The sequence below is a fragment of the Nelumbo lutea genome, chromosome 3 (genome assembly GCF_056320005.1).
Source record: "Nelumbo lutea isolate HS-2025 chromosome 3, American lotus-T2T, whole genome shotgun sequence".
In the NCBI taxonomy this organism is placed as follows: Eukaryota; Viridiplantae; Streptophyta; class Magnoliopsida; order Proteales; family Nelumbonaceae; genus Nelumbo; species Nelumbo lutea.
Genome location: NC_142686.1, coordinates 68,194,010 through 68,218,386, shown reverse-complemented (window position 1 = coordinate 68,218,386; position 24,377 = coordinate 68,194,010). Strand labels below are relative to the sequence as shown.

Here is a 24,377-nt window from a genome sequence, read left to right as displayed (position 1 = left end):
ACACAGATCGACGCTATTCTCAACTCTCAGCCTCCATCCTTTAATCCATTCATCATGAACTACAACATGAACAAGTTGAACGTCAGCTTGTAGGAACATAGCAATATGTTGCAAAGGGCCGAAAAATTGATTAAAAAGGATGAGCCCATTGCCATGCTTGTTGAAACTGGCAAATCAGGCAAGAAAAGGAAGGCAAAGAGAAAGCCCCAAAAGAAGGCTACCAAACCCAAGAATCAGAAGAAAGACAAAGCATCGGATGCCTGTCACTTTTGCAAGAAGACCGGCCACTAGAAAAAAAACTGTCCTGCCTACCTGCATCCAAGAATGGTAATTTTGAAACTTGTGTTATAGAAACCAATTTATTGGTAGCTTCTGCATCCTAGTGTATTGACTCCAGGGCTTCAAAGAAGGCTGAGTTAAGGAAAAGTCACACTCTACTTGGGGACTACTGCAACTGTTGCAGCCGCGGCAATAGGAACCGTGGAGTTAATTTTTAGAGAAGGAAAAATTGTACTAAGAGATTGTCTTTATGTACAAAATTTAAGGAGAAATTTGATTTCTATCTCAAAACCGTGTGCAGATGGTTATTCTGTCTTCTTTAGTAATACGATTACTACTAAAAGAAATAGCAGATTCATCGCATACGGGGAACTGGAGAATGGTCTCTATGTTGTACATCCTTCTCTAAAACTAGCATAACCGAAACTACGTCGGCTATAATCCCCAAGAAAAGAGCCTATGATACAGTTAATCCCACATGCCTGTGGCATTACCGACTTGGCCACATCGGTGTTGACCGAATCACAAGGTTGGTAAAGGATGGTCCTTTGGATTTTCTAACTGTAGAAGATCTTCCCACCTGTGAGCCTTGCCTGCAAGGCAAGATGACGAAACGACCATTTAATGGTAAGCCTGAAAGATGTACAGGCACACTTGACCTAATACATACTGATGTATGTGGTCCCCTGAGTGTTAGGACACGAAATCAACACGTGTATTTCATCACCTTCACAGATGATTTTTCACGATATGGTTACGTGTACCTAATGAGACACAAGTCTGAATCCTTTGAAAAGTTCAAAGAGTTTAGACAAGAGGTCGAGAAACAGTTAGGGAGAAAAATTAAGGCCCTTCGATCAGATCAAGTGGCAAGTATCTCTCTGACGAATTCATGGACGAATTCATGGACTACTTAAAGGACAATGGGAAAATATCACAATTAGCTCCTCCTGCTACACCACAACTTAACGGTGTTTCAAAGAGGAGGAATAGGACCTTATTAGATATGGTCCGATCGCTTCTCATACACTCAGAGTTACCCACATCCTTTTGGGGTTACGCATTAGAGACTGCAATTTATGTGCTGAATCGGGTTCCAACCAAATCGGTTCTGAATACTCCATATGAACTTTGGACCGGAAAGAAACCAAGTGTCAAACACTTGAAAATTTGGGATTGTCTAGCACACGTTAAAAGAACGAGAGCAGACAAGTTGGAATCCAAAACAAGCCGTTGCCTATTTCTACGCTACCCAAAAGGCTCTATAGGTTACCTATTCTATGACTCAAGTGAGCAGAAAGTGTTCTGCAGTCGAAATGCACAATTCTTGGAAAACCGATTACATCCTGGACACCCATCGTCAGGAAGTGGTTCTTGGTGAGGAGAGCTTAGGAGTAGTGGGAGATGTCCCACAAATTCCAGGTAGGTGAGGAGAGCTTGGAAATCGATTACATCCTGGACACCCATCGTCGGGTATCCAGGCCACCAGTCCATTTTGGTTATGACCAGGATAGTTACCTGGTGGAAACCTTGACTAGTGAGGAGGATCTCGTGACTTACGCGGAAGCTATGTTGGACATAGATTCCCAGAAGTGGGTGGAGGACATGAGAGCAGAGATGGACTCAATGGAGACCAATGGAGTCTGGACTCTCGTACATCCACCCTCCGAGGTAAAAGCAATTGGATGCAAATGGATTTACAAGAGGAAGAAGGGCTCCGATGGTAGGGTTGAGACCTTCAAAGCTCGTCTGGTGGCAAAAGGGTACACTCAGAAAGAGGGCATCGATTATAAGGAAACATTTTCACCTATGGCCATGCTTAAATCCATTAGGATCCTGCTAGTTGTAACAGCATACCATGATTATGAGATTTGGCAGATGGATGCCAAAATTGCTTTTCTGAATGGAGATCTTACTGAAGATATCTATATGCAGCAGCCACAAGGCTTCATTGCTACAGGTCAGGAAAACATGGTATGTAAACTTAATAGATCCATTTATGGACTTAAACAAGCTTCTAGAAGTTGGAACATCCGTTTTGACTCTGCTGTCAAATCATTTGATTTCGAGCAGAATCCGGATGAACCCTGTGTCTACAAGAAGTACAGTGGAGATAAGGTTACCTTCTTGGTTTTGTATGTAAATGACATTCTACTCGTTGGGAATGATGTAGGAATGTTAACTACGGTGAAAGTATGGCTTTTACAACAATTCTCCATGAAAGATCTTGGAGAAACCTCCTATATACTGGATCTTCGACTCTATAGAGATAGATCGAAGCGGATAATAGGATTATCCCAATTTGCCTACATTAACAAAATAGTCAAAAGATACAGCATGGAAAACTCAAAGAAAGGAAATGTTCCTTTCAGGCACGGAGTCACTCTCTCCAATAAAATGTCTCCCAAGATTTCTGAGGAGATTGATGGCATGAAAGACGTTCCCTATGCCTCTGCCGTAGGGAGCATCATGTATGCCATGCTGTGCACTCGTCCTAACATTGCTCAGGCAGTGAGTATAGTAAGCAGATTTCAAGCCACCCCAGGGCATGAGCACTAGACTGCTGTGAAAAATATACTTAAGTACCTTCGATGGACAAAAGAGTTTTGTCTAGTATTCGATGGTAGCTCACTACAGATCCAAGGGTATACAGATGTCGATTTCCAGTCAGATCCAGATGATAGAAAGTCTACATCCATATATGTTTTCACGATAGGTTCGTGTGCGCTTTGCTGGAAAAGTAGCAAACAGGGGTCCACTACAGACTCCACGACCGAGGCCGAGTACATTACCGCAAGTGAGGCTGCCAAAGAAGTCGTGTGGATGAAGAAGTTCGTTCATGAGTTGGGAGTAGTTCCGTCCAGCACATCACCCATCCCATTGTTGTGTGACAACAATGAAGCCATTGCTAAGGCTAAGGAGCCACGAGCCCAGTAGAAGTCGAAGCACATTGAGAGGAAGTACCACGTACTACGGGAGATTGTTGGTAGAGGGGACATCCTGATTCAGAAGGTAGCGTCAGCGAAAAATGTAGTACACCCATTAACAAAGCCACAATCACAGAAAGTGTTTGAGAAACACGTGAAAAGCATGAGACTCTGGCTTGTATTTGATTGGACCTAAGTGCAAATGGGAGTTGTTAGACAGTTTTGTATGCCCTTAGCTTCAATCAAGATGATGTACTTTATGAATTTATTGTAAATGAATAATATTGCATATTTGATTCATGTTCCCTTGGTATGTTTCTGTGTAATACCCTTAAACTGGACACATAATGAGACTCGTGTTAGTTTAGAATGTTCACAGCCAGTGGGTCGGTCTGGGGAGACCTATCTTGACAAGGCTGACACTGTGGTGCCACCAAGTCGGTTGGGGTGGCCTGTCTTAGCTGCCAGGATCCATATAAGCAAAGAGTGCAACACTGTTCCTTGCAGCCGAGGGAGAGGTCCTCTCTTGTCAGGCAGTGTATGATCATTATGGGCTGAGAGGTTAAGTGTAAGACCATTGAAGATAATACCTAATGGGCTAATCTTGCATCTGCCCACAGTCTTTGGGTGTTACAAGGTGGCTTGGCACAGGGACCACTTAGGGTAAGTGTTGGGCCCATAGAGCCCATGAGATGGGTTTCAGGGGGTGCACTGTCCATAACAGTGTATTCGGCCAGGCCTTGTGAAAAAGGCTGGGCTGAGCCCATGTGGCTAATGTGTGGATCAATGTTAGGGTCCCACGCCATACAAAAAAGCCCAACTGGGCAGCAGTTTGGAAGGTTAAGTGAATACATAACCTTAAATGGGCCTTAAGCCCATTCGAACTGGGCTAATTGGATTAGTCAATTAAAGGAGCGAATTCTGAGATGGATCAACTGATAGGATTGGGCCCAGACCCTATCCACTTTGAGAGTCCAAGATTTAAATAAGATTTAGATTTGGAAGCTTCCTAATCAAATTAGGAGATGGCTGATCTCATCTACAGATAAGATAAGGGTTATCCCTTATCACTTAAAGGGACTTCTAATCCAATTTTGATTTGGATCAGCAACTCCTAATGGGATTAGGAGCTGATCCCTTTAAGTCTATAAAAAGAGGAGGGGGCGGCAGCCTTTAGACATGCAACCAACACACTCTTGTCTTCAGAGCTGAGATCATAAGAAGAGAGAATTCTGCACCCTACAAATACTCTCTTGCCGCTTCCTTCCTACAGCCACCGCCTCTAGCAGTTCGATCTCCAGTTTTTGGGAGAAATCAAGATTTGATCTTGATACCAATCTTTTGGAGAAAATATTGGTTGGAGCTGTATTCACACCCCATCCAGTTGATTCTTGTGAAAGGTCAAGTTCTTTTGGAAGAACACTGTTGATTCTACTCCACCCTGCACTGCGCCATCTTCAGTGGGAGCAGTTTTTGGATCATTCCTTGGGTGTGAACACCTCCATTGGTAGATACTGTTTCTCCGGATCATGTATAATTCCTCCCTACTCCTTTTGGTTCATATCTGATTCAGTTTATGGTTCAAGAATGATCATTGAAAATATGATTTTCTAAATAGGGAATTCAATTCCAGTTGAAGGGAGAGAAAAATTTTTGAAATTCGCCTCCTTATTCCGCAATCTTTGGGCGTCCATGTGATGGATATCCTATCCCTTCACTGATTCCTTAAGCCTTCTTCTCTCACACAAACATTAGGTAAAGGACACTTGTCTTCAATCATGTTGGCTTCAAACTCTAGACCTGAGTGCTATGAACTAGGGGCTACCCAAATCGTGGGCCTTTATTGTGAACCAAACTAGTAGTACCAGTTATTGGAAAACCAGTAACCGAAACTAGTCGGTTAACCGGCGATTCGGTTTGTTGGTTTTTTTTCTTTATAATATTTATTATAAAAATATATATAAATATATAACAAAATATTATAAATATATTTATATATAATGTGTACTTATTAATTTATAATATATAAAATATATAATATATATAATATAAATAAATATATAGAAAAACATGTATACCGATCGGTTCGGTTAATTGCTGGTTTTTTAAATTGGTTAACCAAAACTGAACCGATACCTTTGGTTTTTTAAAAACATCGAATTGAAACCGAACCGACTAGTTCGGTTAACTGATTTTTCGGTTCGATTTCAGTCAGATTTTTCAACCGGTTTGGTTTTTCATTTTCTTTTTCTTTTTCTTTTTGCTCACCCCTACTATGAACATCCTGACTTGTGTGACCCTAGCAGCTCCTCTTCCACCTCAACTAATAATGGGAGCTACAATAGTGCCTCTGAGAGCTACCCTCGAGCGTTTGGCATCCAAGTACTAAGGGAGAGGACCACCCTAAAGGGAGACAAGTGTGACCGATGGGTCGTAGATTCTCCTGATAAAAGTATTGGCTCCACGAGGCTGAGGGTTGACGCCATGGGGAACGTCCTTGTGCTTCTTGAAGTGGTGGAGCCGGAGGAAGCTAAAGAACCTACTCCTAAGGAGTGCGTCGAGGCTGAATGCTAAGGCGTGACGCTAATCCATTTCCCCCACTCCGACTTCGATAGTGAACTCGGTAGAGAGTAAGTGAGGGATTTCTTCGAGATGTGCCATATCCTAGGGGGCTATATGGTTAGAGTCCCATGTATAGGTGACCGGCCGTGGCAGCCCGCCGAGGGGGAAGTGTGTGTGCATGAGCACTACTTCCACTTCGGCCTCTGTTTTCCCTTGCCTCCTCTTGCCCCTGAAATCCTTAATCTTTACAACATTTCCCTTAGTTAGCTTGCTTTGAACGTTGTTAGGACCATAGTGGTTGTGTTGGTAATAGCTCGCCTCTGAGGTGTGTCTGTGACCCTAAAAGTCTTCTGGGGTCTATTCGACTTGAGGAAGCATCCCAATGGTGATGGCCTATGGTACTTCTAAGGTCGATGGGGTAGGGTAGTGGACAACCCATCATCCATCCACAACTGGAAGAAGTTTTTCTTTGTTTGCTATCCATAGGGATGGTCCTTCTAGTCTGACTTGGGGACGTCAGATTCGCTAGCTGAGAGGATCAGGCCGTGCAACAGCGAGGAGGAGTCAGCCGTGATGAATCGGATATGACTGATTGGGACAATTTACATCGGATCCTTAATAATAGAGGAAGCCTTGGTGTGGGTTGGCCTCAACCTTGGCCCCCCGGTATGGGTATTCCTGTTGTTAGCTATTTGTGTTGTTTGCTTAACCTTCATTGTCTTTCTTCTAACGTTGATTGCCTTTCTTTATTGTAGATATGGACGGTGGCTTGAAGGAGAGGCTCCTATAGGTGGCAATGGTTAACTCCAAGAAGGGCTCGGCTAAGGGGCCTTTGAGGAGGTTGGTGCCAATTGTTGTTGCCAAATAAGAGGCCGAGGGCAACAAGGGGATTTCATTGGTGTCCGAAGCTAACAGATTCGACCTGTAAATAAGAGAAAAGTACACATCAAAGGCCTTGGGTGTTATCCCAGGGGCGGAGACTTTGACGGTCAAGTTAGCCGATAGCTTAAGAGGGGCCAAACCAAGCTAGAGATGAGGGCTCAGAGCTTAATCCTTAATAGCCGAGAATGCAAGAGAGTAAGTGTCTTTACCTTGAAATGAACACCCCCTTTTATAGCTAACATTGCCTTGGAATAGTTGGAAGCAATTGGTGATGTGTGGCCAGGATTTGATCTGATCGATGCCATGTGGCACAATTCGAGGCCCACCAAGTGTCTCTACATAAAAAAACAATAAATATTATATATAATTAGATTTAGATTTTAATTAGATATGATCGAGTAAAATCTAAAAATAATCTGATTATTAATCGAATATCTATACTACTAATAAAAGAGTGAATAACCTCATTTTTTGAAATTTTCATAAAACATTTTTACCCCTTATCTAAGCAACATACAATGGTCATAAAAAAAAATATATATATCATTTACTCTCACTCCAAAAACTGTCAGTTAGTTCAAAAATTATCTATGAATTATAAATAGTTTTATCTTGGAGACATGTAAATGCAATTACATATTTAATATTAAATTATAAAAAATCTAAATCTGATCCATTTACATAAACACGTCATTAGAATGCAAAATAATTGGATCAGATACGGGATCTGGCGCCGATTTTCGGGTATGAGACCTTTTTTTCAGAGTTTTACATCCACTTCAGTCAAATTTTTTTCCCAAAAGTATTTATGCCTAAGTCTTCCTATAAACATCATCCCGTGAATTTGACGTCTTTCTTTTTAATATTAACCCAAACTGTACGATTGTGATATGATTATGAATTATAAACCCCACTTTTTACTTTTATCATTGACCGAGATGAGGAATTGAAGCGGATAAACAAAATTGAATTGTTTTGAGTACAGAAAGTTGAGAGATTCAAAAGCTAAGCTGATGTGGCGTTCTTCTATTTGTGGGTACAGAGAGTTTTCGCACTGTAGTTTGTTGTTGAAGCTTACTGAAATGTTCTTCCGTGTCTTTACCGCCCACCGACTTTAGCTGCTCCGGCAGGGACCCCTGCATCTCCCACTCCCTTGTTCTTTTCTTTCTCTATTTCTTTGCAGTTGCAGAGATAGAATAAAAAGAACGAAAAGTTGGGAATATTTGTTGTTTTTATGGATCTCAGGAGTTCGATCTATGTTATTTGTATTGTGATTCTATTTCTTGCTACAAGTGTATCTGCCAATGGGGTATTCAGGGTTCAGCACAAATTCGCGGGTCGGAAGCGGTCGTTGAGCGATATTAAAGCTCATGATGAGCGGCGTCACCGTCGGCTTCTTTCCGGCATTGACCTTCCTCTGGGTGGAAATGGCCATCCTGCTGATACTGGGTTTGTTCTTTATTTTCTGGGCTCACTTTTATTTCTCTTGATGAAATTCCTGCCTTTTATTTGATGGGTTTGGGCCGTTTGATGTAGAATTTGATGCCTTGCCTTTGTAGTTGAGAATTGTTCTTGTTATTGTTGCTGTTTTTTCTCCAAGTCCGTGCTTTTCTAACATTGATCCGGATAATTGCCTAATTGGTAGATTAATGGATTTAGCTCATTTTGAGTTACGTTGCTAAATGAGCCAAATTTTGTTTTGGCTGCTTGTTTAAGGCTTTACTTTGCTAAAATTGGAATTGGGACTCCTCCAAAGGACTACTATGTACAAGTTGATACAGGAAGCGACATTCTATGGGTGAACTGTATTCAGTGCACCCGGTGTCCAACGAAAAGCGACATCGGTGTATGCTTGTTCTTTTGATTTATATGCATTGATTCTCTTTTTCTTCTTCATCCCACTTATTTTATGTCAACTTCATGTTAGTAGATTACCAAAAAAAATGTTATTATTTGTCATTTCTGAAATGTTTGTGGGATTTGTGCTTGTTGTATACAGATAGAACTCACTCTGTATGATTTAAAGGCCTCACAGACGGGAAGGGAGGTTACATGTGATCAAGATTTTTGCTCTGCCATGTATGATTTCCAAAATATTCCTGGCTGCACTGCCAATGATTACTGCCAATACCGTGTGGTGTATGGTGATGGGAGCACAACTACTGGATACTATGTAAGAGATTTTGTAGAATATGCTAAAGTATCTGGAAACCTACAAACAAAACCAGCGAATGCAAGTGTTATATTTGGGTAAGTCAGACTTCTGTTATCTTTATCTAAGTATGTAAATGACAATATTTAGTATAATGGCTTCAGATATTAATGACCATAGCTTTGGTCTTTCCCTTCCTCTAAATAGAAGTGTGTAATGAGTTTGTAAGATCTAATATGCTTGCATTTTTCCATTAACAATCAAAGGAATTTTATTATACCAGAAAAGAAAAGGGTTAATTGTGTAAAAAAATCTCAAGAGAGGGAGTTTTCGGTTAAAGATACATAGTTGGGCCCTATTCCTCAAAAGGTTTCGGCTTTTTGCTGGGAACTGGGATATCATCAAAAGATAAATACATATTGTTTGGACTCGACTTAAATGGGGTATTTTACTCCTTACCTTAAATTACGTTATTACCATGTATATGTATATATGTATGTTTGTTTGATTGTTCTTGCTTGACTACTGGAGGAGTGGTTGGGTCCATTAGATGATCCATTGCTGGAGTCAAAATTGTCATTAATATCCTATATATGTCTAACTTAGTAGTTGAGAATGCATTTAGTCCCGTGTCTTGTAATTTTTGGAGTCATAGTAAGTTGTGACTGCATTAAATGGTCAACATCTTGTTAATTGTGTTAGCCAAAGAGTCCTTTGGGAATCATTGACTGTTGGGGAATGTGGGAGTATTTATAATGTAGGTGAGTTCCTATGAAAGTGTCATTAGTACTGCTGTTGTTGAAGGGTTTATATAGATGGAGTGAAACTTTGCAGTCCAGCACTTCATTTTGCAACTTGATGGTTTCTAGTTTTTGAAATTGTTGTGTGTTCAACTTTGCAACTTGATGGTTTAGGACTTAGGAGGTTGAACAACAATAGAAGATGAACTTCTAGTAAAAGGAAGTGGAGCTAGAAGAAAAACAAAGGAACTATCAGTAGAAAAAGTAATACATTCAAAACTGTAGAGACAGATGGAGAAAGGCTTCGTACCAACAAGGAGATGGAGAAAGGTTCTGAATATGGAGGCAAGGACATTCGTTCTGGAAGAAGTGTGGACCAGGAAAACAGCTGCATTGAAGATTGTAGAACTGAGACAAAGGTGGTTTGTCCATATAGGACAGGCATTTTGGAGAAGAGAAGTTCTAGGTGGACACACCTGTTTAGGGCGAGACAAAGGTGGTTTTTCCATATAGGACAGACCATTTGGAGAAGAGAAGTTCTGGGTGGATATTAAATGTCTTTGTTACAAGCATCATTACGGGAAGTTCAGTTTTCATCAACAGCGAAATGGAGAAGAGAAGTGGATATTGAAGCTAAGAAGTTCTATTTTGAAGAAGGTAGAAAACAAGGGTAGGTGGTCATTAATGATTAGAGAAGAAAAAGAGCCACCATTTCCATTTACGCAGCTGAGGAGGTGATTTGATGGCTGAAAGGCTTCATGGACGGGATGACTTTCTCTATTAAGAAACAAGGTTGGAAGAGTGCAGTGTGAGCAGATGGGAAAAGGTTTGAAGTTGAGATGAGGAAAAAGGAGAAAGGTTGGTTTGTAGTGGTCATGCAAATGCTTGGTGATAACAAAAAACAGATGTTATGTGTTCTGGAAGATAGAAAGAAAACGGGATGGAGAATTCTTGTAGACTTATTACAAGAGTTTCTATTGAAGGTGGAGGAAAGACCGAATCCAAAACAAGGCAACGGTCTAGAGGTCTGTGATAAACACAACTATACTGAGAACTCAAAGAAGGGAAATTAAAAAAAAAAAGCTCTAGAAGCTATAGTGTGTAGCGGCACCAAAAGTCGAAGGATGATGACTAGGGGTGCAAATGGATCAGATCATGATCTGACCTGATCCAATCCTATTTGGTTGAATTCGCATCACCCCTTTTTGGATCTTTGGATCTGATAATAGGATCCGATTAGAAATCGGATCGGATTCGGATCACCTCTATTCGATCCGACAAGATCCGATCCGATATATATATTATATTTATAAATATAAATATACATAATACATATAAATGTTATTTATTTATTTATAAACATATTTTTTATATTATATTTTTATAAATTTGTTATATTATTTATTTATTTATAAAAAACATGTACATATATGATGAAAATTGTGAATAGGTTGATTAACCCTAGTTCAGTTCTAGGTCTGGAGTATGTAAGAGAAGAAGAAGAGAGAAAGAGAGAGAGAAGAAGAAAGGTTCGATTGTTTCTTGTTGTAAGTGAATGCAACGAAAAGACCTGGAAATAATGAATAATGGGACAATTCATTTATTGACATTTCGTGGGGAATCTTGGACAATGGGCGAAAGCCCGATCCAACAATATCACGTGAGTGAAGAAGGGCAATGCCGCTTGTAAAGCTCTTTCATCGAGTAAGCGATCATGACAGGACTCGAGGAAGAAGCCCTGTCTTATTCCGTCACTCGAGATCCAAGTCAGCACCGACAAAGATCTCTTGATTCCTCGCGGCCGGGCCGGCTTGGAAGCAAGCTAAGCTACCGAAAGCTTTTGGCGATTCGCTTCTACGCCCGGCCCGCCGCCTATCCTATCGGCTTGGTAAGTCCTCTCTCCTAGCCGACCCACTTTGTATTTATATTGTATATACTGAATTACAAAAGTTAGTATTGTCCCTCAAATAACTTAAACCCAGACAAAATAGACTATTCAATCTCAATTAGATAGTCAAAAGACCAAAATACCCTTGCACTGTTGACTCTAACACTCCCCCTCAAGCGGGAGAATATGTCATATGGTCCCAGCTTGTCACATATCCACTCTGCCCCGAGATAGTCCCTTTGTAAATAGGTCTGCCCATTGGTTTACTGAACTCACATGAGCTGTAGTTATCACTCCATCGATAACTTTTTCTCCTACAAAGTGGCAGTCGACTTTAATATGCTTTGTTCTCTCATGGAAGACTGGATTAGAAGAAATGTGTACAACAACTTGATTATCACAGCATAACCTCATGGGTTTGTCAATTGAGAACCCCATTTCTTGTAAGAGATTTTTCAGCCATACTAGTTCACATGTAGTATGAGCCATAGCCCTGTACTTAGCTTTTGCGCTGCTCCTTGCCACCATTGTTTGTTTCTTGCTCTTCCAAGTTACTAGATTGCCACTAAGGAAGACAATATCCTGTAATTGACCTTTGGTTTGACACAGATCTGGCCCAATCAGCATTTGTATACCCTTCTATTCTCAAGAGTTCCTTCACTTTTGTATAACAGACCACAATCTAGAGCACCCTTCATTGACCTGACTATTCTTAAAACTGCTTCCCAATGTGGAACCTGAGGATGTTGCATAAACTGACTCACCATACTTACAACAAATGATATATCTAGTCATGTGATAGTTAGATAGTTCAATTTTCCCACCAACCTCCTATTACCTTCTAGGATCATCAAACTCTTCACCTGCATCAATACTCAACTTAGCATTCGGTTCCATGGGTGTTTCAGCTGGTTTGGCACCTAACAACCCTGTTTATTCAAGTAAGTCAAGGACATATTTCCTTTGACACAAGTTAATTCCATGCTTTGACCTTGCAATTTCTATTCCTAGGAAGTATTTCAGCTTACCAAGATCCTCGTGTGGAAGTGATCCTGTAGGAAGTTTTTCAATCTGTCAATCCCATTGATGTCACTGTCAGCTTTGACAATATCATCCACATACACCACTAGCAAGATTTTCCCATCTTTGGAGTCACGGTTGAACATAGAATGGTCTACTTGACATTGTTTCATGCCAAAGTTCTTCACTACTTCATTGAATCTACCAAACCATGCACGTGGAGATTGTTTCAACCCATAGATTGCCTTTTTAAGTCTACAAACTTTACCATCCTCCCCTTGAGCAACAAACCCTGGTGGTTGCTCCATATATACTTCAGTTCCTCAACTAGATCACCATGTAAGAAGGCATTCTTGATGTCTAGCTGAAAGAGAGGCCAATCATACATTGCTACTAATGAAATTAATACCCAAATTTAACCAATTTTAGCCATAGGAGAGAATGTCTCTGTATAGTCAACACCATATAACTGAGAATAGCCCTTGGCCACTAACCTGGCCTTTAATCGTTCCACGCTGCCATCTGGAATATACTTCACTGTGTAGACCCACTTACATCCAACAACATGCTTATTGGGAGGGAGAGTAGTAAGTTCGCACGTGTGATTGTGTTGTAAAGCAGACAATTCCTCTTCCATTGCTTGTTGCCACCCTAGAGAAGTAAGGGCTTTCTGGATAGTCTTAGGAGTGGAAGCAGAGGATAGCAAAGATATAAAATGGCGATGGAAAGTAGAAAGGTGAGCAACGGATACATAATTAGAAATAGGATGAGATGTACAACTACGTTTACCTTTCCGCAATGTAATAGGAAGATCAAGGTCAGAAGGAGGAGGTGCAACCACAGGATCTGTCAACGAGGGCTGAACTGGAGGAGGGGCCGATGCTCTTCTATGAGTATACACTTGTGTTATTGGTGGCCTCTCAGTATTAGCCTACACTGGAGAAGGTGGGGATAGAACTTGAACAAGAACCACGGGATGGGGGCCCTCAACTAGAACTGGAAGTGGAACCATAGGAGTAGGAGGAGGAGCATCAGTACTCGAGAAAAATGGAATGGACTCAAAGAAAGTGACATCTGAGCACACAAAGGACCAATGAGAGCTAGGGTTATAACACTTATACCCTTTTTGAGTCTTGGAGTATCCAAGGAAGATGCACCTGGTGGCATGCACATCTAACTTGTCTAAACCAGATCCTAAATTCTGAACAAAGCAAACACAACCAAAGACTCTAGGAGTAAGAGGTAATGGAGAAAGAGTACGAAACTAGTTTTTTAAAAGCGAAAGGCGCACAAAAAGCGACAGGTACCAAATGCACCTGAGGCACAAGGCGGAAGGCGAAGTGCACGCCTTTTTAAAAAAGGCGCACAAAATAAAAAAAAACTAAAAAAATAGAAAAATAGAAAAGGGGGTGGAGCCCTTGTTTTAGTGTAAAACAATTCCAAAAGAAGAAGAAAAGTGAAGAAACACAATGCAAAAAAAGATTGGGCAGAGCCCCTGTTTTTCTGTGAAGAAGAAGAAGAAGTACTTGATGATCGAGCTGCTGAAGGCCCGAAGAGTTGAAGAGGGGCTCTAAACTTTGTCGTTCGAGACTTTGACTGAGACTGGAAGTCTGAGAATCTGAGAAGATTTTTGTGAAAGCCTTGCATGGCAAGTTTTTGCTCTCTCAATTGGATTGTGAGTTCCTTCTTTCAAATTTGCCATACCATATCCCAATATTTTGGTACATAAAAGGAAATAAATAATATATATATATATATATATATATACTCATCTGTAAAAGTAAATTAAAAAAAAGGGCAATTTTAATAGGCGCTCGCTTCGACCGCCTGTCGCTTGGCTTGAGGCGCACACCTTACGCTCAGAGGTGAGCGCCTTCCTAAAGTCTGGTCACCTTGACCCATGCGAGGCGCCTACTCTGGAATGCGCCTCAAGCGCACCTTTTAAAACACTGTAGGGAACAAGATTGAGAAAGGTGATTGGCTTCCAAGGATGGACATAGACATCCGATTGATGAGGAAACATGACCCCCTTTTTCTGAAGGAGCAACAGGAAAACAAAGTGAGTGGTGTTGACTCTGAATCCGATGCGAGACAAGAGCTGCAAAATAATGATGGTAATGATGGTGAACTAGTGAGGTGACCCTCTAGGAAATTGTGAATACAGAGGATACACTTGGGAAAAGCTTGGGTCAGTTTTTTTTTTTTGGGTTGATGCAGGATCTTTGTGATTCAGCAGTATACTTGCAACCAACTTAGGCCTAGATGTGTAGTACAAACAAAGAACTAACAGAGAAAGAAGAGAAGAGATGGAAATGAGATGAAAACCCTAGGCAACCACACCCCCAACTTGGCAATCACACCAAATTCTGTAGAGGACTTTCTTTCTTCATTAGCAAAAACTGTCTTCGAAATGAGGATAGAGAGGTCACAGTTGGGAAAGCGTGGGCCTGGTGTTCTGGAGTGGTGAGGAATTTGCTAGGAGGGCGTTCGAAGAATTTGAAAGAAAAAAGCATGGAAAAAAAGGAACAAGGAATGGGATGAGGAATTCTCGAATCAAGAGGATGAGTTCACAGTTGAAGACTGATGTTGGCATCTGGAACGGTTCTTGCTTCTGATTAGATTGGGGGGGGGTGGTTTCTAGCTTTTTTGGGGGATTTTGTAATGGGTCTGTCCTGTGATCTTTTTTCAGAGTTATTTGGGGTTTCTTCTATTTTTAAGGCGTGGTTTTATTAGGATATTTTTTGGGTTTTCTGAGGATGTTCCTTGCTTCTGGTGATATCTTATCACCTCCTGCTGTACTTTATCTTTCTTTTCATTTTTAATGAGATTTTATTTTGATTCTTCAAAAAGAAAAAAAAACTGTCTTCAAAATGAACCATACGAGGTTAATAAAAAGAAGCTTTCAAAGGGAGAAACTTGCCCCAGAAGCTAGGCTAGACTAAACCAGCCCCAAACAATTACAAACATAAATCCAAATGAAGGGAAGTTACTAGACTAAGATCTGTTCCCAAACATAACCCCTAAATATGCAAAATTTCAAAAATACCCTTGCTGTCCAGAAATGTAAGAAAACCAAATTAGTCCTGTTCAGCAGTAAATTCATCCACACAAAGAGCATCTTAAGGTGGATTGAAGACTCTAGGGTCTTCCCAAGTGTATCCACTGCTAACCCAGCTCTCATGCGGGCTCCACATATTCATAATGATGCCAAATGAGCATAGGAGCAGCTTTGGTTCTCCTTTGATATGCCTTAGGTTGCTTGCCAGCAGGGGTGGTGAGGAGTTTGCTAGAAGGGCTTTCGAGGATTTTGAAAGGAGAAGAAAGGAAGAGGAATTGAACCAAAAAGTTTGTCGGGAAGGAAGACAAGGTATGGGTTGAGGACGAGTCAACTCAGGATGACACACTCATAGATGAATGAAGACTGAAATCTTGGCTGTGAGGAGGGGTTTGTGTTTCTGGTCAGTTAACAGGCTGATGGTCTATGTTTTAATGGGGATTTGTATGAGGTATTTTCCTTGATCTTCGCTGAAATAGAGCCTGTATAGCAATCCAGCACAAAAAAAAAGAAAAAAACAGTTCTGAAATACCTAGAACCCTAGAACTGATCTGGTCTCAGCAGAAAACCTAGAACTAACTCTAGAGATAATAGAAAAGATTCAGCTGCTCCTTCCAGAAGAGCCCAATCTCCTTCTTCAAGCTGTCAATCTCAGAAAAGAATTGGTTTCTACTCAGAAAACCCTAGGCGCTGGCACCAATTGAAGGTTTAACTGCTAAACCTTAATCCGGTCCAAGGAACTCTGGTCCTTCCTGGTTATTGGTGATCTCCAAGATTGCAGATCTTGGGCAGCACAAATTCCTCCAACAAACCTCCAAGAATCAGGAAAATCTGACTGAAAAATCCACCCCTAGTTTATCCTCATGTAGTTGGCTGGGACAAGACTACATGAGAACCCTAGCAGGCCTTAAACCTTGCTCTGATACCAAGATGGCTGGTGTTGTTCACTGTTGGCCAGTGCTCTGGTGCAGTTTCTGCAAGAAAACAAAGAAAGCAAAGAAAATGAACAGACGAAAGAAGAGAGGAAGAAAAGAGAAGATAAGAAGAATGAGAAAAGAAGGGAGGCATATGCAGTAGACTCTTGAAGAGGGAGATTTTCCAGAGGTGGACAAGGCAGAGGAGCTGGAAGATCACCGCAAGGTTCGCCTACAAGGCCGGATTTTAGAATCCCTCTCCCATTCCCTTATGCAAGAAAGGAAGTCCTCACTATGAGGAGGCATAGATGATGGTAAAATCAACCAACCCCAGCCCATCGCCCAACCACAGAAGAAGAGAAGAGAAGAGAGGACTCATCTTTTGTGACTTCCACCAATCCACAGCACACAACCAAATGGACTGCTACAAACTCAGAATGTTCTTTGAAGATTTAGTTCGCTCTGAGAAAGGACAAGGCAACAACAGCAGCATGGTAGACACCGGTCCCCTCCCATCACACCCTCCCTCTGGTCGCATCGATGTCACTGGAGCAGCAGTGATCAGCAGTTTTGCTGATGCACCATTAGCAGCAAGGTTCAGCAAGAACCAGCACTTAAAACAATTCTTCCAAGCAGAGGCGATTAGGAGGTCCAACATAGAAGTTATTGTTATTTGGATCTTGTAGGAGGAAAGCAATCCAAGAATGAAGAATCTTTGAGGGTAAAAATAAAGAAGTAAGGAGGCAATAGTTGAAAGCATTATAGTGATGGTAGAAGATTGGGTGATGATAATGAACTTGTTCTCAGACTTCACAATGGATGATGTCTTTAGAAATTGGGGGGTAGTTGCAGGGTCATCATCTAAAAAGCCAAAATTAAAGGGGGATTAGACATTGCTAGATAGGGGGTGGTCGAAGCTGAGATTTGATGGAAGTAGTTTGGGTAATCCAGGGCCATCTGGAATAGGGTAGTAATAAGGGATGAGCATGGGGGGTTTACTTGCTATATATTCAGGTCCAATATGTGAAGGAGATCCAGTTAAGGTAGAACTTATGGCAGCAGTGTATAGAGTGCAAAAGGCTAAGGAGATGGGAGTTGAAAGAATGATTATTGAAGGCAATTCCAAAGTGGTTATCAGTTGGCAAGTGAAGGGGGTAGTAAAGCTGTTTGGAGCTATAGAAATGAAATCAGACACTTTAGATCAAACATATCAGCTTGATTAGTAACTCATATAAGTTATTAGCAAAGGTGTTGTTGAAAACAGAAACAGATGTTTGAAGATCTCTGTTCAAATTTCATTGAGAGGATCTGTACAAATATATACAACTTCTAAGAATCAATCTAGGAACTATTCTAGGAAACTAACCCACTAATTTAGCCTAAAGAAAAAAAGGAAACTAAATCACAGCCTAAAAAAAGGGAAAATAATCACAGCCTAAATAAGAAAATAAATAACTAAAAAAAAAGGAAAGATTCTGACTCGGATTCCACGAGGAATAATCCTCGTCATCCCTTTCCAACACTCCCCGTCAAGCTGGTGAATGTATATCAATCATTCCCAGTTTGGATACATTTGTCTCAAACCCGACCCTAAGTAATGGTTTAGTGAGGATGTCTGCTTCCTGTGATCCAGATGGCACATAGGATAGACAAAATTTTCCACTTTCGATCTCTGATTTGATGAAATTTCTGTCAATGTGAACATGCTTCATTCGATCATGTTGAATAGGGTTGTGTACAATTGCTATTGCTGACTTACTGTCACTATACAGTTTCATTGGACTATCAAGTGGAACATTTAAGTATGATAGTAGTCGTTCAAGCCATATTAACTCACAAATCCCTTGTGCAATTGCCCTGTATTCTGCTTCTGCACTACTTCTGAACACAACAGTTTGCTTCTTACTTCGCCATGTAACAACATTCCCCCAAACCTTTGTACAATATCCTGTAGTAGACTTATTGTCTTCAACCGAACCAGCCCAATCAGCGTCTACAAATCCCTCAACTAACCGGTTATCACTTTTCTTGAACAATATACCCTTTCCAGGAGTTCCTTTCAAATATCTAAGGATTTGATCAACAACACACTGATGCCTCTCGGTTGGAGCATGCATAAACTGACTAACTATGCTAACACTATAGGCAATATCGGGCCTAGTAAGTGATAGATAGATTAGTTTTCCCACAAGACGTTGATATCTCTCTTTGTTAGCTGGAGGATCATTCTCAGAGATCTTATGCTTCCAATTCTTCTCCAGTGGAGTGCTAGCTGGACGACAACCAAGCTTCCCGGTTTCCTTCAACAGATCTAGGATGTATTTTCTTTGAGAAATGAAAATACCAGTTTTTCTTCTTGCAATTTCCATCCCAAGGAAATACTGAAGTTTTCCAAGATCCTTAACTTTGAGCTCAGATTGTAGTAGGCCCTTGAGATTCGTAATCTCATCATTGTCATCACCCGCGATTACCATATCATCAACATACACAATCAAGATTGATTTTTTTCCATTCCTTGACTGTTTTATGAATAGGATGTGATATGCCTGTCCTTGTATGTAACCAAATCTTTTCATAACTGTGCTGAATCGAGTGAACCATGCCCTAGGAGATTGTTTTAACCCATACAGAGACTTCTTCAGTTTACACACTGATCCTGGTTTTTCTTTGTCTTCGAAGCCAGGAGGCAGCTTCATGTAGACTTCTTCATCAAGAGTTCCATTCAGGAAAGCATTTGAAACATCCATTTGGTGCAATTCCCAATCCAAGTTGGCTGCCATAGACAAGAGAACGTGTATAGAGTTCAATTTTGCAACTGGTGCAAAAGTTTCTTCGTAGTCAAGCCTGTATTTTTGCATTTACCCTTGAGCAACCAAACGTGCCTTGTATCTCTCTATTTTCCCTTCCAAGCCTACTTTCACCGTAAAAATCCACTTACTGCCCACTAACTTCTTCCCTTTAGGCATGTTTACAACTTCCCATGTATTATTGTCATTTAGTGCCTTCATCTCTTCCAAAACAGCAGCCTTCCATTTTGAATTTCTCAAGGCATCATATATATTTGCAGGAATTGTTACATTATCAAGTTGAGATACAAATGCCTTGTGAGTGTTAGATAAATGAGACACGATTTGAAATCGGATGTTGAGTACAAGATCTTACCCCCTTTCTTATAGCAATGGGAACATCCAGATCATCAATTGTAACACCACCTCTTTGTGAATCTTGTGGCGAATCTGCCATAGGTTCCGATGATTGGTTTTGCTGAGTAACATGGGGCCTCCTTGAGTAAATAATTAGTTCACTTTGTTGTTGGACTGATTTTACCCCTTGACCGAGACCTGTGGTTGTATCTGGTAGGGGTAATGGTGGAGACTCAGAGGATGGTAAAGTGGACATTGGTGGAGACTGGGCAAAGAGAATCAGGAAGAGATATTGAAGGATCCCAATGATCATCTTCAATTAAGTTCCCCCCCGGAAGAGAATCATGGGAATAGAAGGATTGATCTTCCAGGAATGTGACATCATAGGATACATAGAATTTTTTTGTGACAGGATTGTAACATTTATATCCTTTTTTAGTGGGAGAGTATCCTATGAAGGTACATTTGATGGCCTTTGGATCAAGTTTTCCCCGAGTAGGACTGGTATTATGACAAACATAGAACACCCGAATATTTTTGGTGGGAGAGGGTTGAGTAAACGAATACGAGGGAATTCTTTTTGGAGACAATTGACTGGTGTACGGAATTTGAGGGGTTTTGATGGAAGTCTATTGATTAAATAGGCAGCAGTTAATACAAATTCTCCCCAAAAATGATGTGGAACAGCACTAGAAAACATGAGTGATCGAGCTACCTCCAACAAATGACGATTTTTTCGTTCTGCAACCCCATTTTGTTGTGGGGTGGATGTACATGAGCTTTGATGAAATATGCCATTCTGAATGAGGTAATCTCCAAGAATCTGTGCAAAGTACTCTCCTCCTTTATCTATGCGGAGTATGTGAATGTTGCATTGGAACACATTCTTTATCATTTTATGGAACTGTTGAAACACATACCCGGCATTAGATTTGCTCTTCAAGAGATAGACCCAGCAAGCACGAGTATGGTCATCTATGAAGGTGATGAACCATCTCTTGCCTGTTAAATCCACAACCCGTGATGCTCCCCAAATATCATTGTGAACAAGATGGAACGGTTTGGAAGGTTTGTAATTGTGAATAGGATAATTTTTTCTGGACTGTTTTGCAAGAATACATGACTCACAATGGAAAGAAGAAGGATCTTTATTGAGAAATAAGTTTGGATACAAATGTTTCAAATATTGAAAACCAGGATGTCCTAAGTGTTTATGCCATAGAATTACATCTGAATTCAACGAACTAGACGCAGAAAGAGATAGATGTGGTTTTGGCCTTGGAGAAGAATCAGTGAGATAGTAGAGACCATGTCGTTCTTCAGCATTGCCAATCATCTTCCTCGAAGACGGATCTTGAAAAATACAATGATCACAAAGAAATGTTACTTTACAATTTTGATCCTTAGTTAACTTACTAACAGAAAGGAGATTATATCTTAAACTCGGAACATGAAGAACAGATTTCAAATAAAGTCCTTGGTAAAAAACATCTCCAACTCCAGCCACAATTATTGTATTCCCATTTGCCACTATGACTTTTATCTCACCATCACATTTTTTATAATTCAAAAAAGCTGTATGATGTCCTGTCATATGATCTGATGCACCGGTGTCAACAATCCAGTCATTGAGATAATCTTTTCGTGATAATAGAGATGATGAGATATTACCTCGTTGTGCAATTGCTGCTATAAGTGTAGAACCTGATGCCTCAGAAATTTGTTGCTGGTGAAGAAGAAACCTTAAAATCTCCATTTGTTTCGGTGTAAAAGCTGCTGTGTTAGGCTTCTTTGTCTCAGTAGATTCGGCTACATGAGCTGAAGGGTTGCCTTTCCTCTGATTCCGTGGTTTCCAATCTAGAGGTTTTCCATGAATGTCCCAGCAAGTCTCCTTTGAGTGATACGGCTTTTTGCAGTGTTCACACCACTGGTGGTTTTCTTTTATCTTCTGTGGTTGAGACCGAGTAGATGCAAGTGCAGATCCTTGAGATTGTTCCTCTAGGATTCCGTGTGAGGATGGGTTCAGCATGACTTTCCTCTTGCTTTCTTCTCGTCGAACCTTAGAGAACACCTCACGAAGTGAAGCAAGGGGTTTGATTCCAAGAATACGACCTCGTACTTCATCCAGGTCTTTATTGAGTCCTTGAAGAAAATCAAATACTCGATCTTTCTCAAGGACTTGATTGTACAGTATTCCATCATCAGTACACTTCCATGGAATTGTATAAAACAAATCCATTTCTTGCCATAGATCAATCAGCCTATTGTAGTACTCTGTTACTGACATTGATCCCTGCCTTATGTTTTGCAGGAGAGAACGAATTTCAAAACACTGAGACGTGTTTCCAAGATCTGAGTACATCTCCTGAACAGCCTTCCATATTTCGTGAGCATTCTTGTAAAACAGATACGTGCGTCATATTTGCGGCTCCATGGAATTGATTAACCACGCCATGACAATGGAATTTTCAGCTTCCCATGCCTTGTAACTCGCATCACTGCTCGCTGGAGGAGGGATTTCACCAGTAAGGTAACCCACTTTTCCTTTTCCTTGAATCACTAACAAAACGGATTGAAACCATTCCCGAAAATTGGGCCCATTTAATTTGTGTTGGGTAATCTGCAGAGAATGGCTTATGTCAGAGGTGGTGAAGGAGGTTCCAAGGGATCTCGATGCATTCGTGGTTGAACCTACTGCTGTCGAGTCCACTGTTGATGAAGAATGGCTCGTTCCAGACATCGTCGCAGGCTCTGATACCATGAAAACAGAAACAAATGTTTGAAGATCTCTGTTCAAATTTCATTGAGAAGATCTGTACAAAACTTCTAAGAATCAATCTAGGAGCTATTCTAGGAAACTAACCCACTAATTTAGCCTAAAGAAAAAAAGGAAACTAAATCACAGCCTAAAAAAAGGAAAATAATCACAGCCTAAATAAGAAAATAAATAACTAAAAAAAACAAGAAAGATTCTGACTCGGATTCCACAAGGAATAATCCTCGTCATCCCTTTCCAACAGTTGTCAAAAAGGTTAAGAAGTGTGATACATGAGGTGGTGGGGGAATCCCAAATGGCTTTTGTAGAAGGCAGATCTTGGATGGGGTGTTGATTCAAGAATTAGAAGAGGGAGGGCAGGGTTGGTATGCAAGATTGACATCGAAAAGGCTTACGGACATGTGGAGTGGGATTTTTTTGAGGAGATTCAGAGGCTAATGGGTTTTAGTGAGAGGTGCAGAAGCTGGATGCATGCATGTGTATCTTTGGTTGCTTTTGGAGGCTATTTGTTGTTGGCAGACCTGCTTGGCTGGTCTGACAAGGGTTTTCTTTTTTATGCAGCTACTTCTTTGTTAAGCATTTTAATTCTCTTTATTGTCTGGTTGGGTGTTTGGTGTGATTGATGTTTCTACTCTATTTAGCAAAGTTTTTTTTTTTTTTTTTGATAGGTTATTGTATTTAGTGATGTTTATGCTCTTTGGTGAGACATAACAATGGCAAGTGAAGATTCAGCCATATCATCTATTAAGGGCACTCACGTAATTGTCCTTATTTTTTACAACAAAAAAAATAAAATAAAATAAAAGAGATCATTGGGGCCTGAAGAGAGGTTTTGAACTACTTTCTCTTCTTCTTCCTCCATCACTTCTCTCTTTTCAATCTCCTTTTCTCCTGTTCTTTTCTTTTAATTCAGATTATTGCAGGTGTGATTTACAACTTCTAATTTTTTTTGCTATTTGTGATTTGCTGTTCTGATTTATGTACTTTTGGGGGTCACATTCTGTCTTCGTTTGAATTGTAGTTCTTTTGTAGAACTGGTCCTTTTTTTTGATAGCATAAGGTTCTCTTTGTACATGGCTTCCTAAATCTTTTCTATATTATTGGGACAGGTGTGGTGCTAAACAATCTGGAGATCTAGGTTCATCTAGTGCAGCACTTGATGGAATACTTGGTTTTGGGCAATCAAATGCATCCATGATTTCTCAGCTGGCTTCGACAGGAAAAGTGAAAAAGATGTTTTCCCACTGCTTAGATAATGTGAATGGAGGTGGAATCTTTGCAGTTGGGCATGTGGTGCAGCCAAAAGTTAAGACTACTCCATTAGTACCAAATCAGTAAGTGATTTGATTTGTATAGAAGTTTATTATTATTATTATTATTATTGTTGTTGTGTAGACCAAGGTTCAAAATTTCGATATGGTACACCCTATCGTATCGTATCAGTAGCTTCCTGAAACCCCAAATAAGGGGTGTTTTGGGATTTGGACACTTTCAGGGGGTAGGCAAGCATAAAACCGACCCCCTGAAACATTTTTGAGAAAAAAAACAAAAAAAAAGTTATGAAGTATCAAAACACCCGATATGCCTGTTTGTGCGTATCAATACGTTAAACTTTGGTGTAGAATCTCCTTATTATTTTAGACTGATTTTATTCAAGTTTTACCAAAGGAATGTGGTCTGTTATCATTGATGGCATGATATCCCTTGAAATTAGTAAAATTTTGAAGGAAATGTTTTTTTATCAGTGTAATGATTCATGGAGAGTGGGAGTGAAAGAGAGAGAGAGAGAAGAAAAAAAGGAGATACGATTGAGAGGAAAAAAAGGTACTTCTGGCAGCCGCCAGTTTTCTATTTATATTAACTTAATAAAAGAGAATGGAAATTACAAGTATGCCCCTGGCGGAACACCCTAGAACCAAACTAATAAGAAAAAAAGACAAGTAACTAACTGATAGTATCTTAAGGAGTTAGCCTACTAACAACAACTATAAAGTAACAATTAAATAAGCCTTACAACACTCCCCCTCAAGTTGGGCTGA

At 40.4% G+C, this 24,377-nt stretch overlaps 1 protein-coding gene across 1 annotated transcript in view; it reads left to right on the top strand.

Moving 5' to 3' along the window:
- Positions 1-7,426: 7,426 nt before the first annotated feature.
- Positions 7,427-24,377, top strand: part of LOC148865427 (Eukaryotic aspartyl protease family protein) — a 34,205-nt gene continuing 17,254 nt past the window's right edge. Inside the window, exons 1-4 of the mRNA XM_088979781.1 lie at positions 7,427-8,099; positions 8,367-8,496; positions 8,650-8,900; positions 23,448-23,672. Of these exons, the coding sequence (XP_088835907.1) occupies positions 7,885-8,099; positions 8,367-8,496; positions 8,650-8,900; positions 23,448-23,672 (821 nt within the window). The 5' untranslated portion in view covers positions 7,427-7,884. The remainder of the gene's footprint in view (positions 8,100-8,366; positions 8,497-8,649; positions 8,901-23,447; positions 23,673-24,377) is intronic.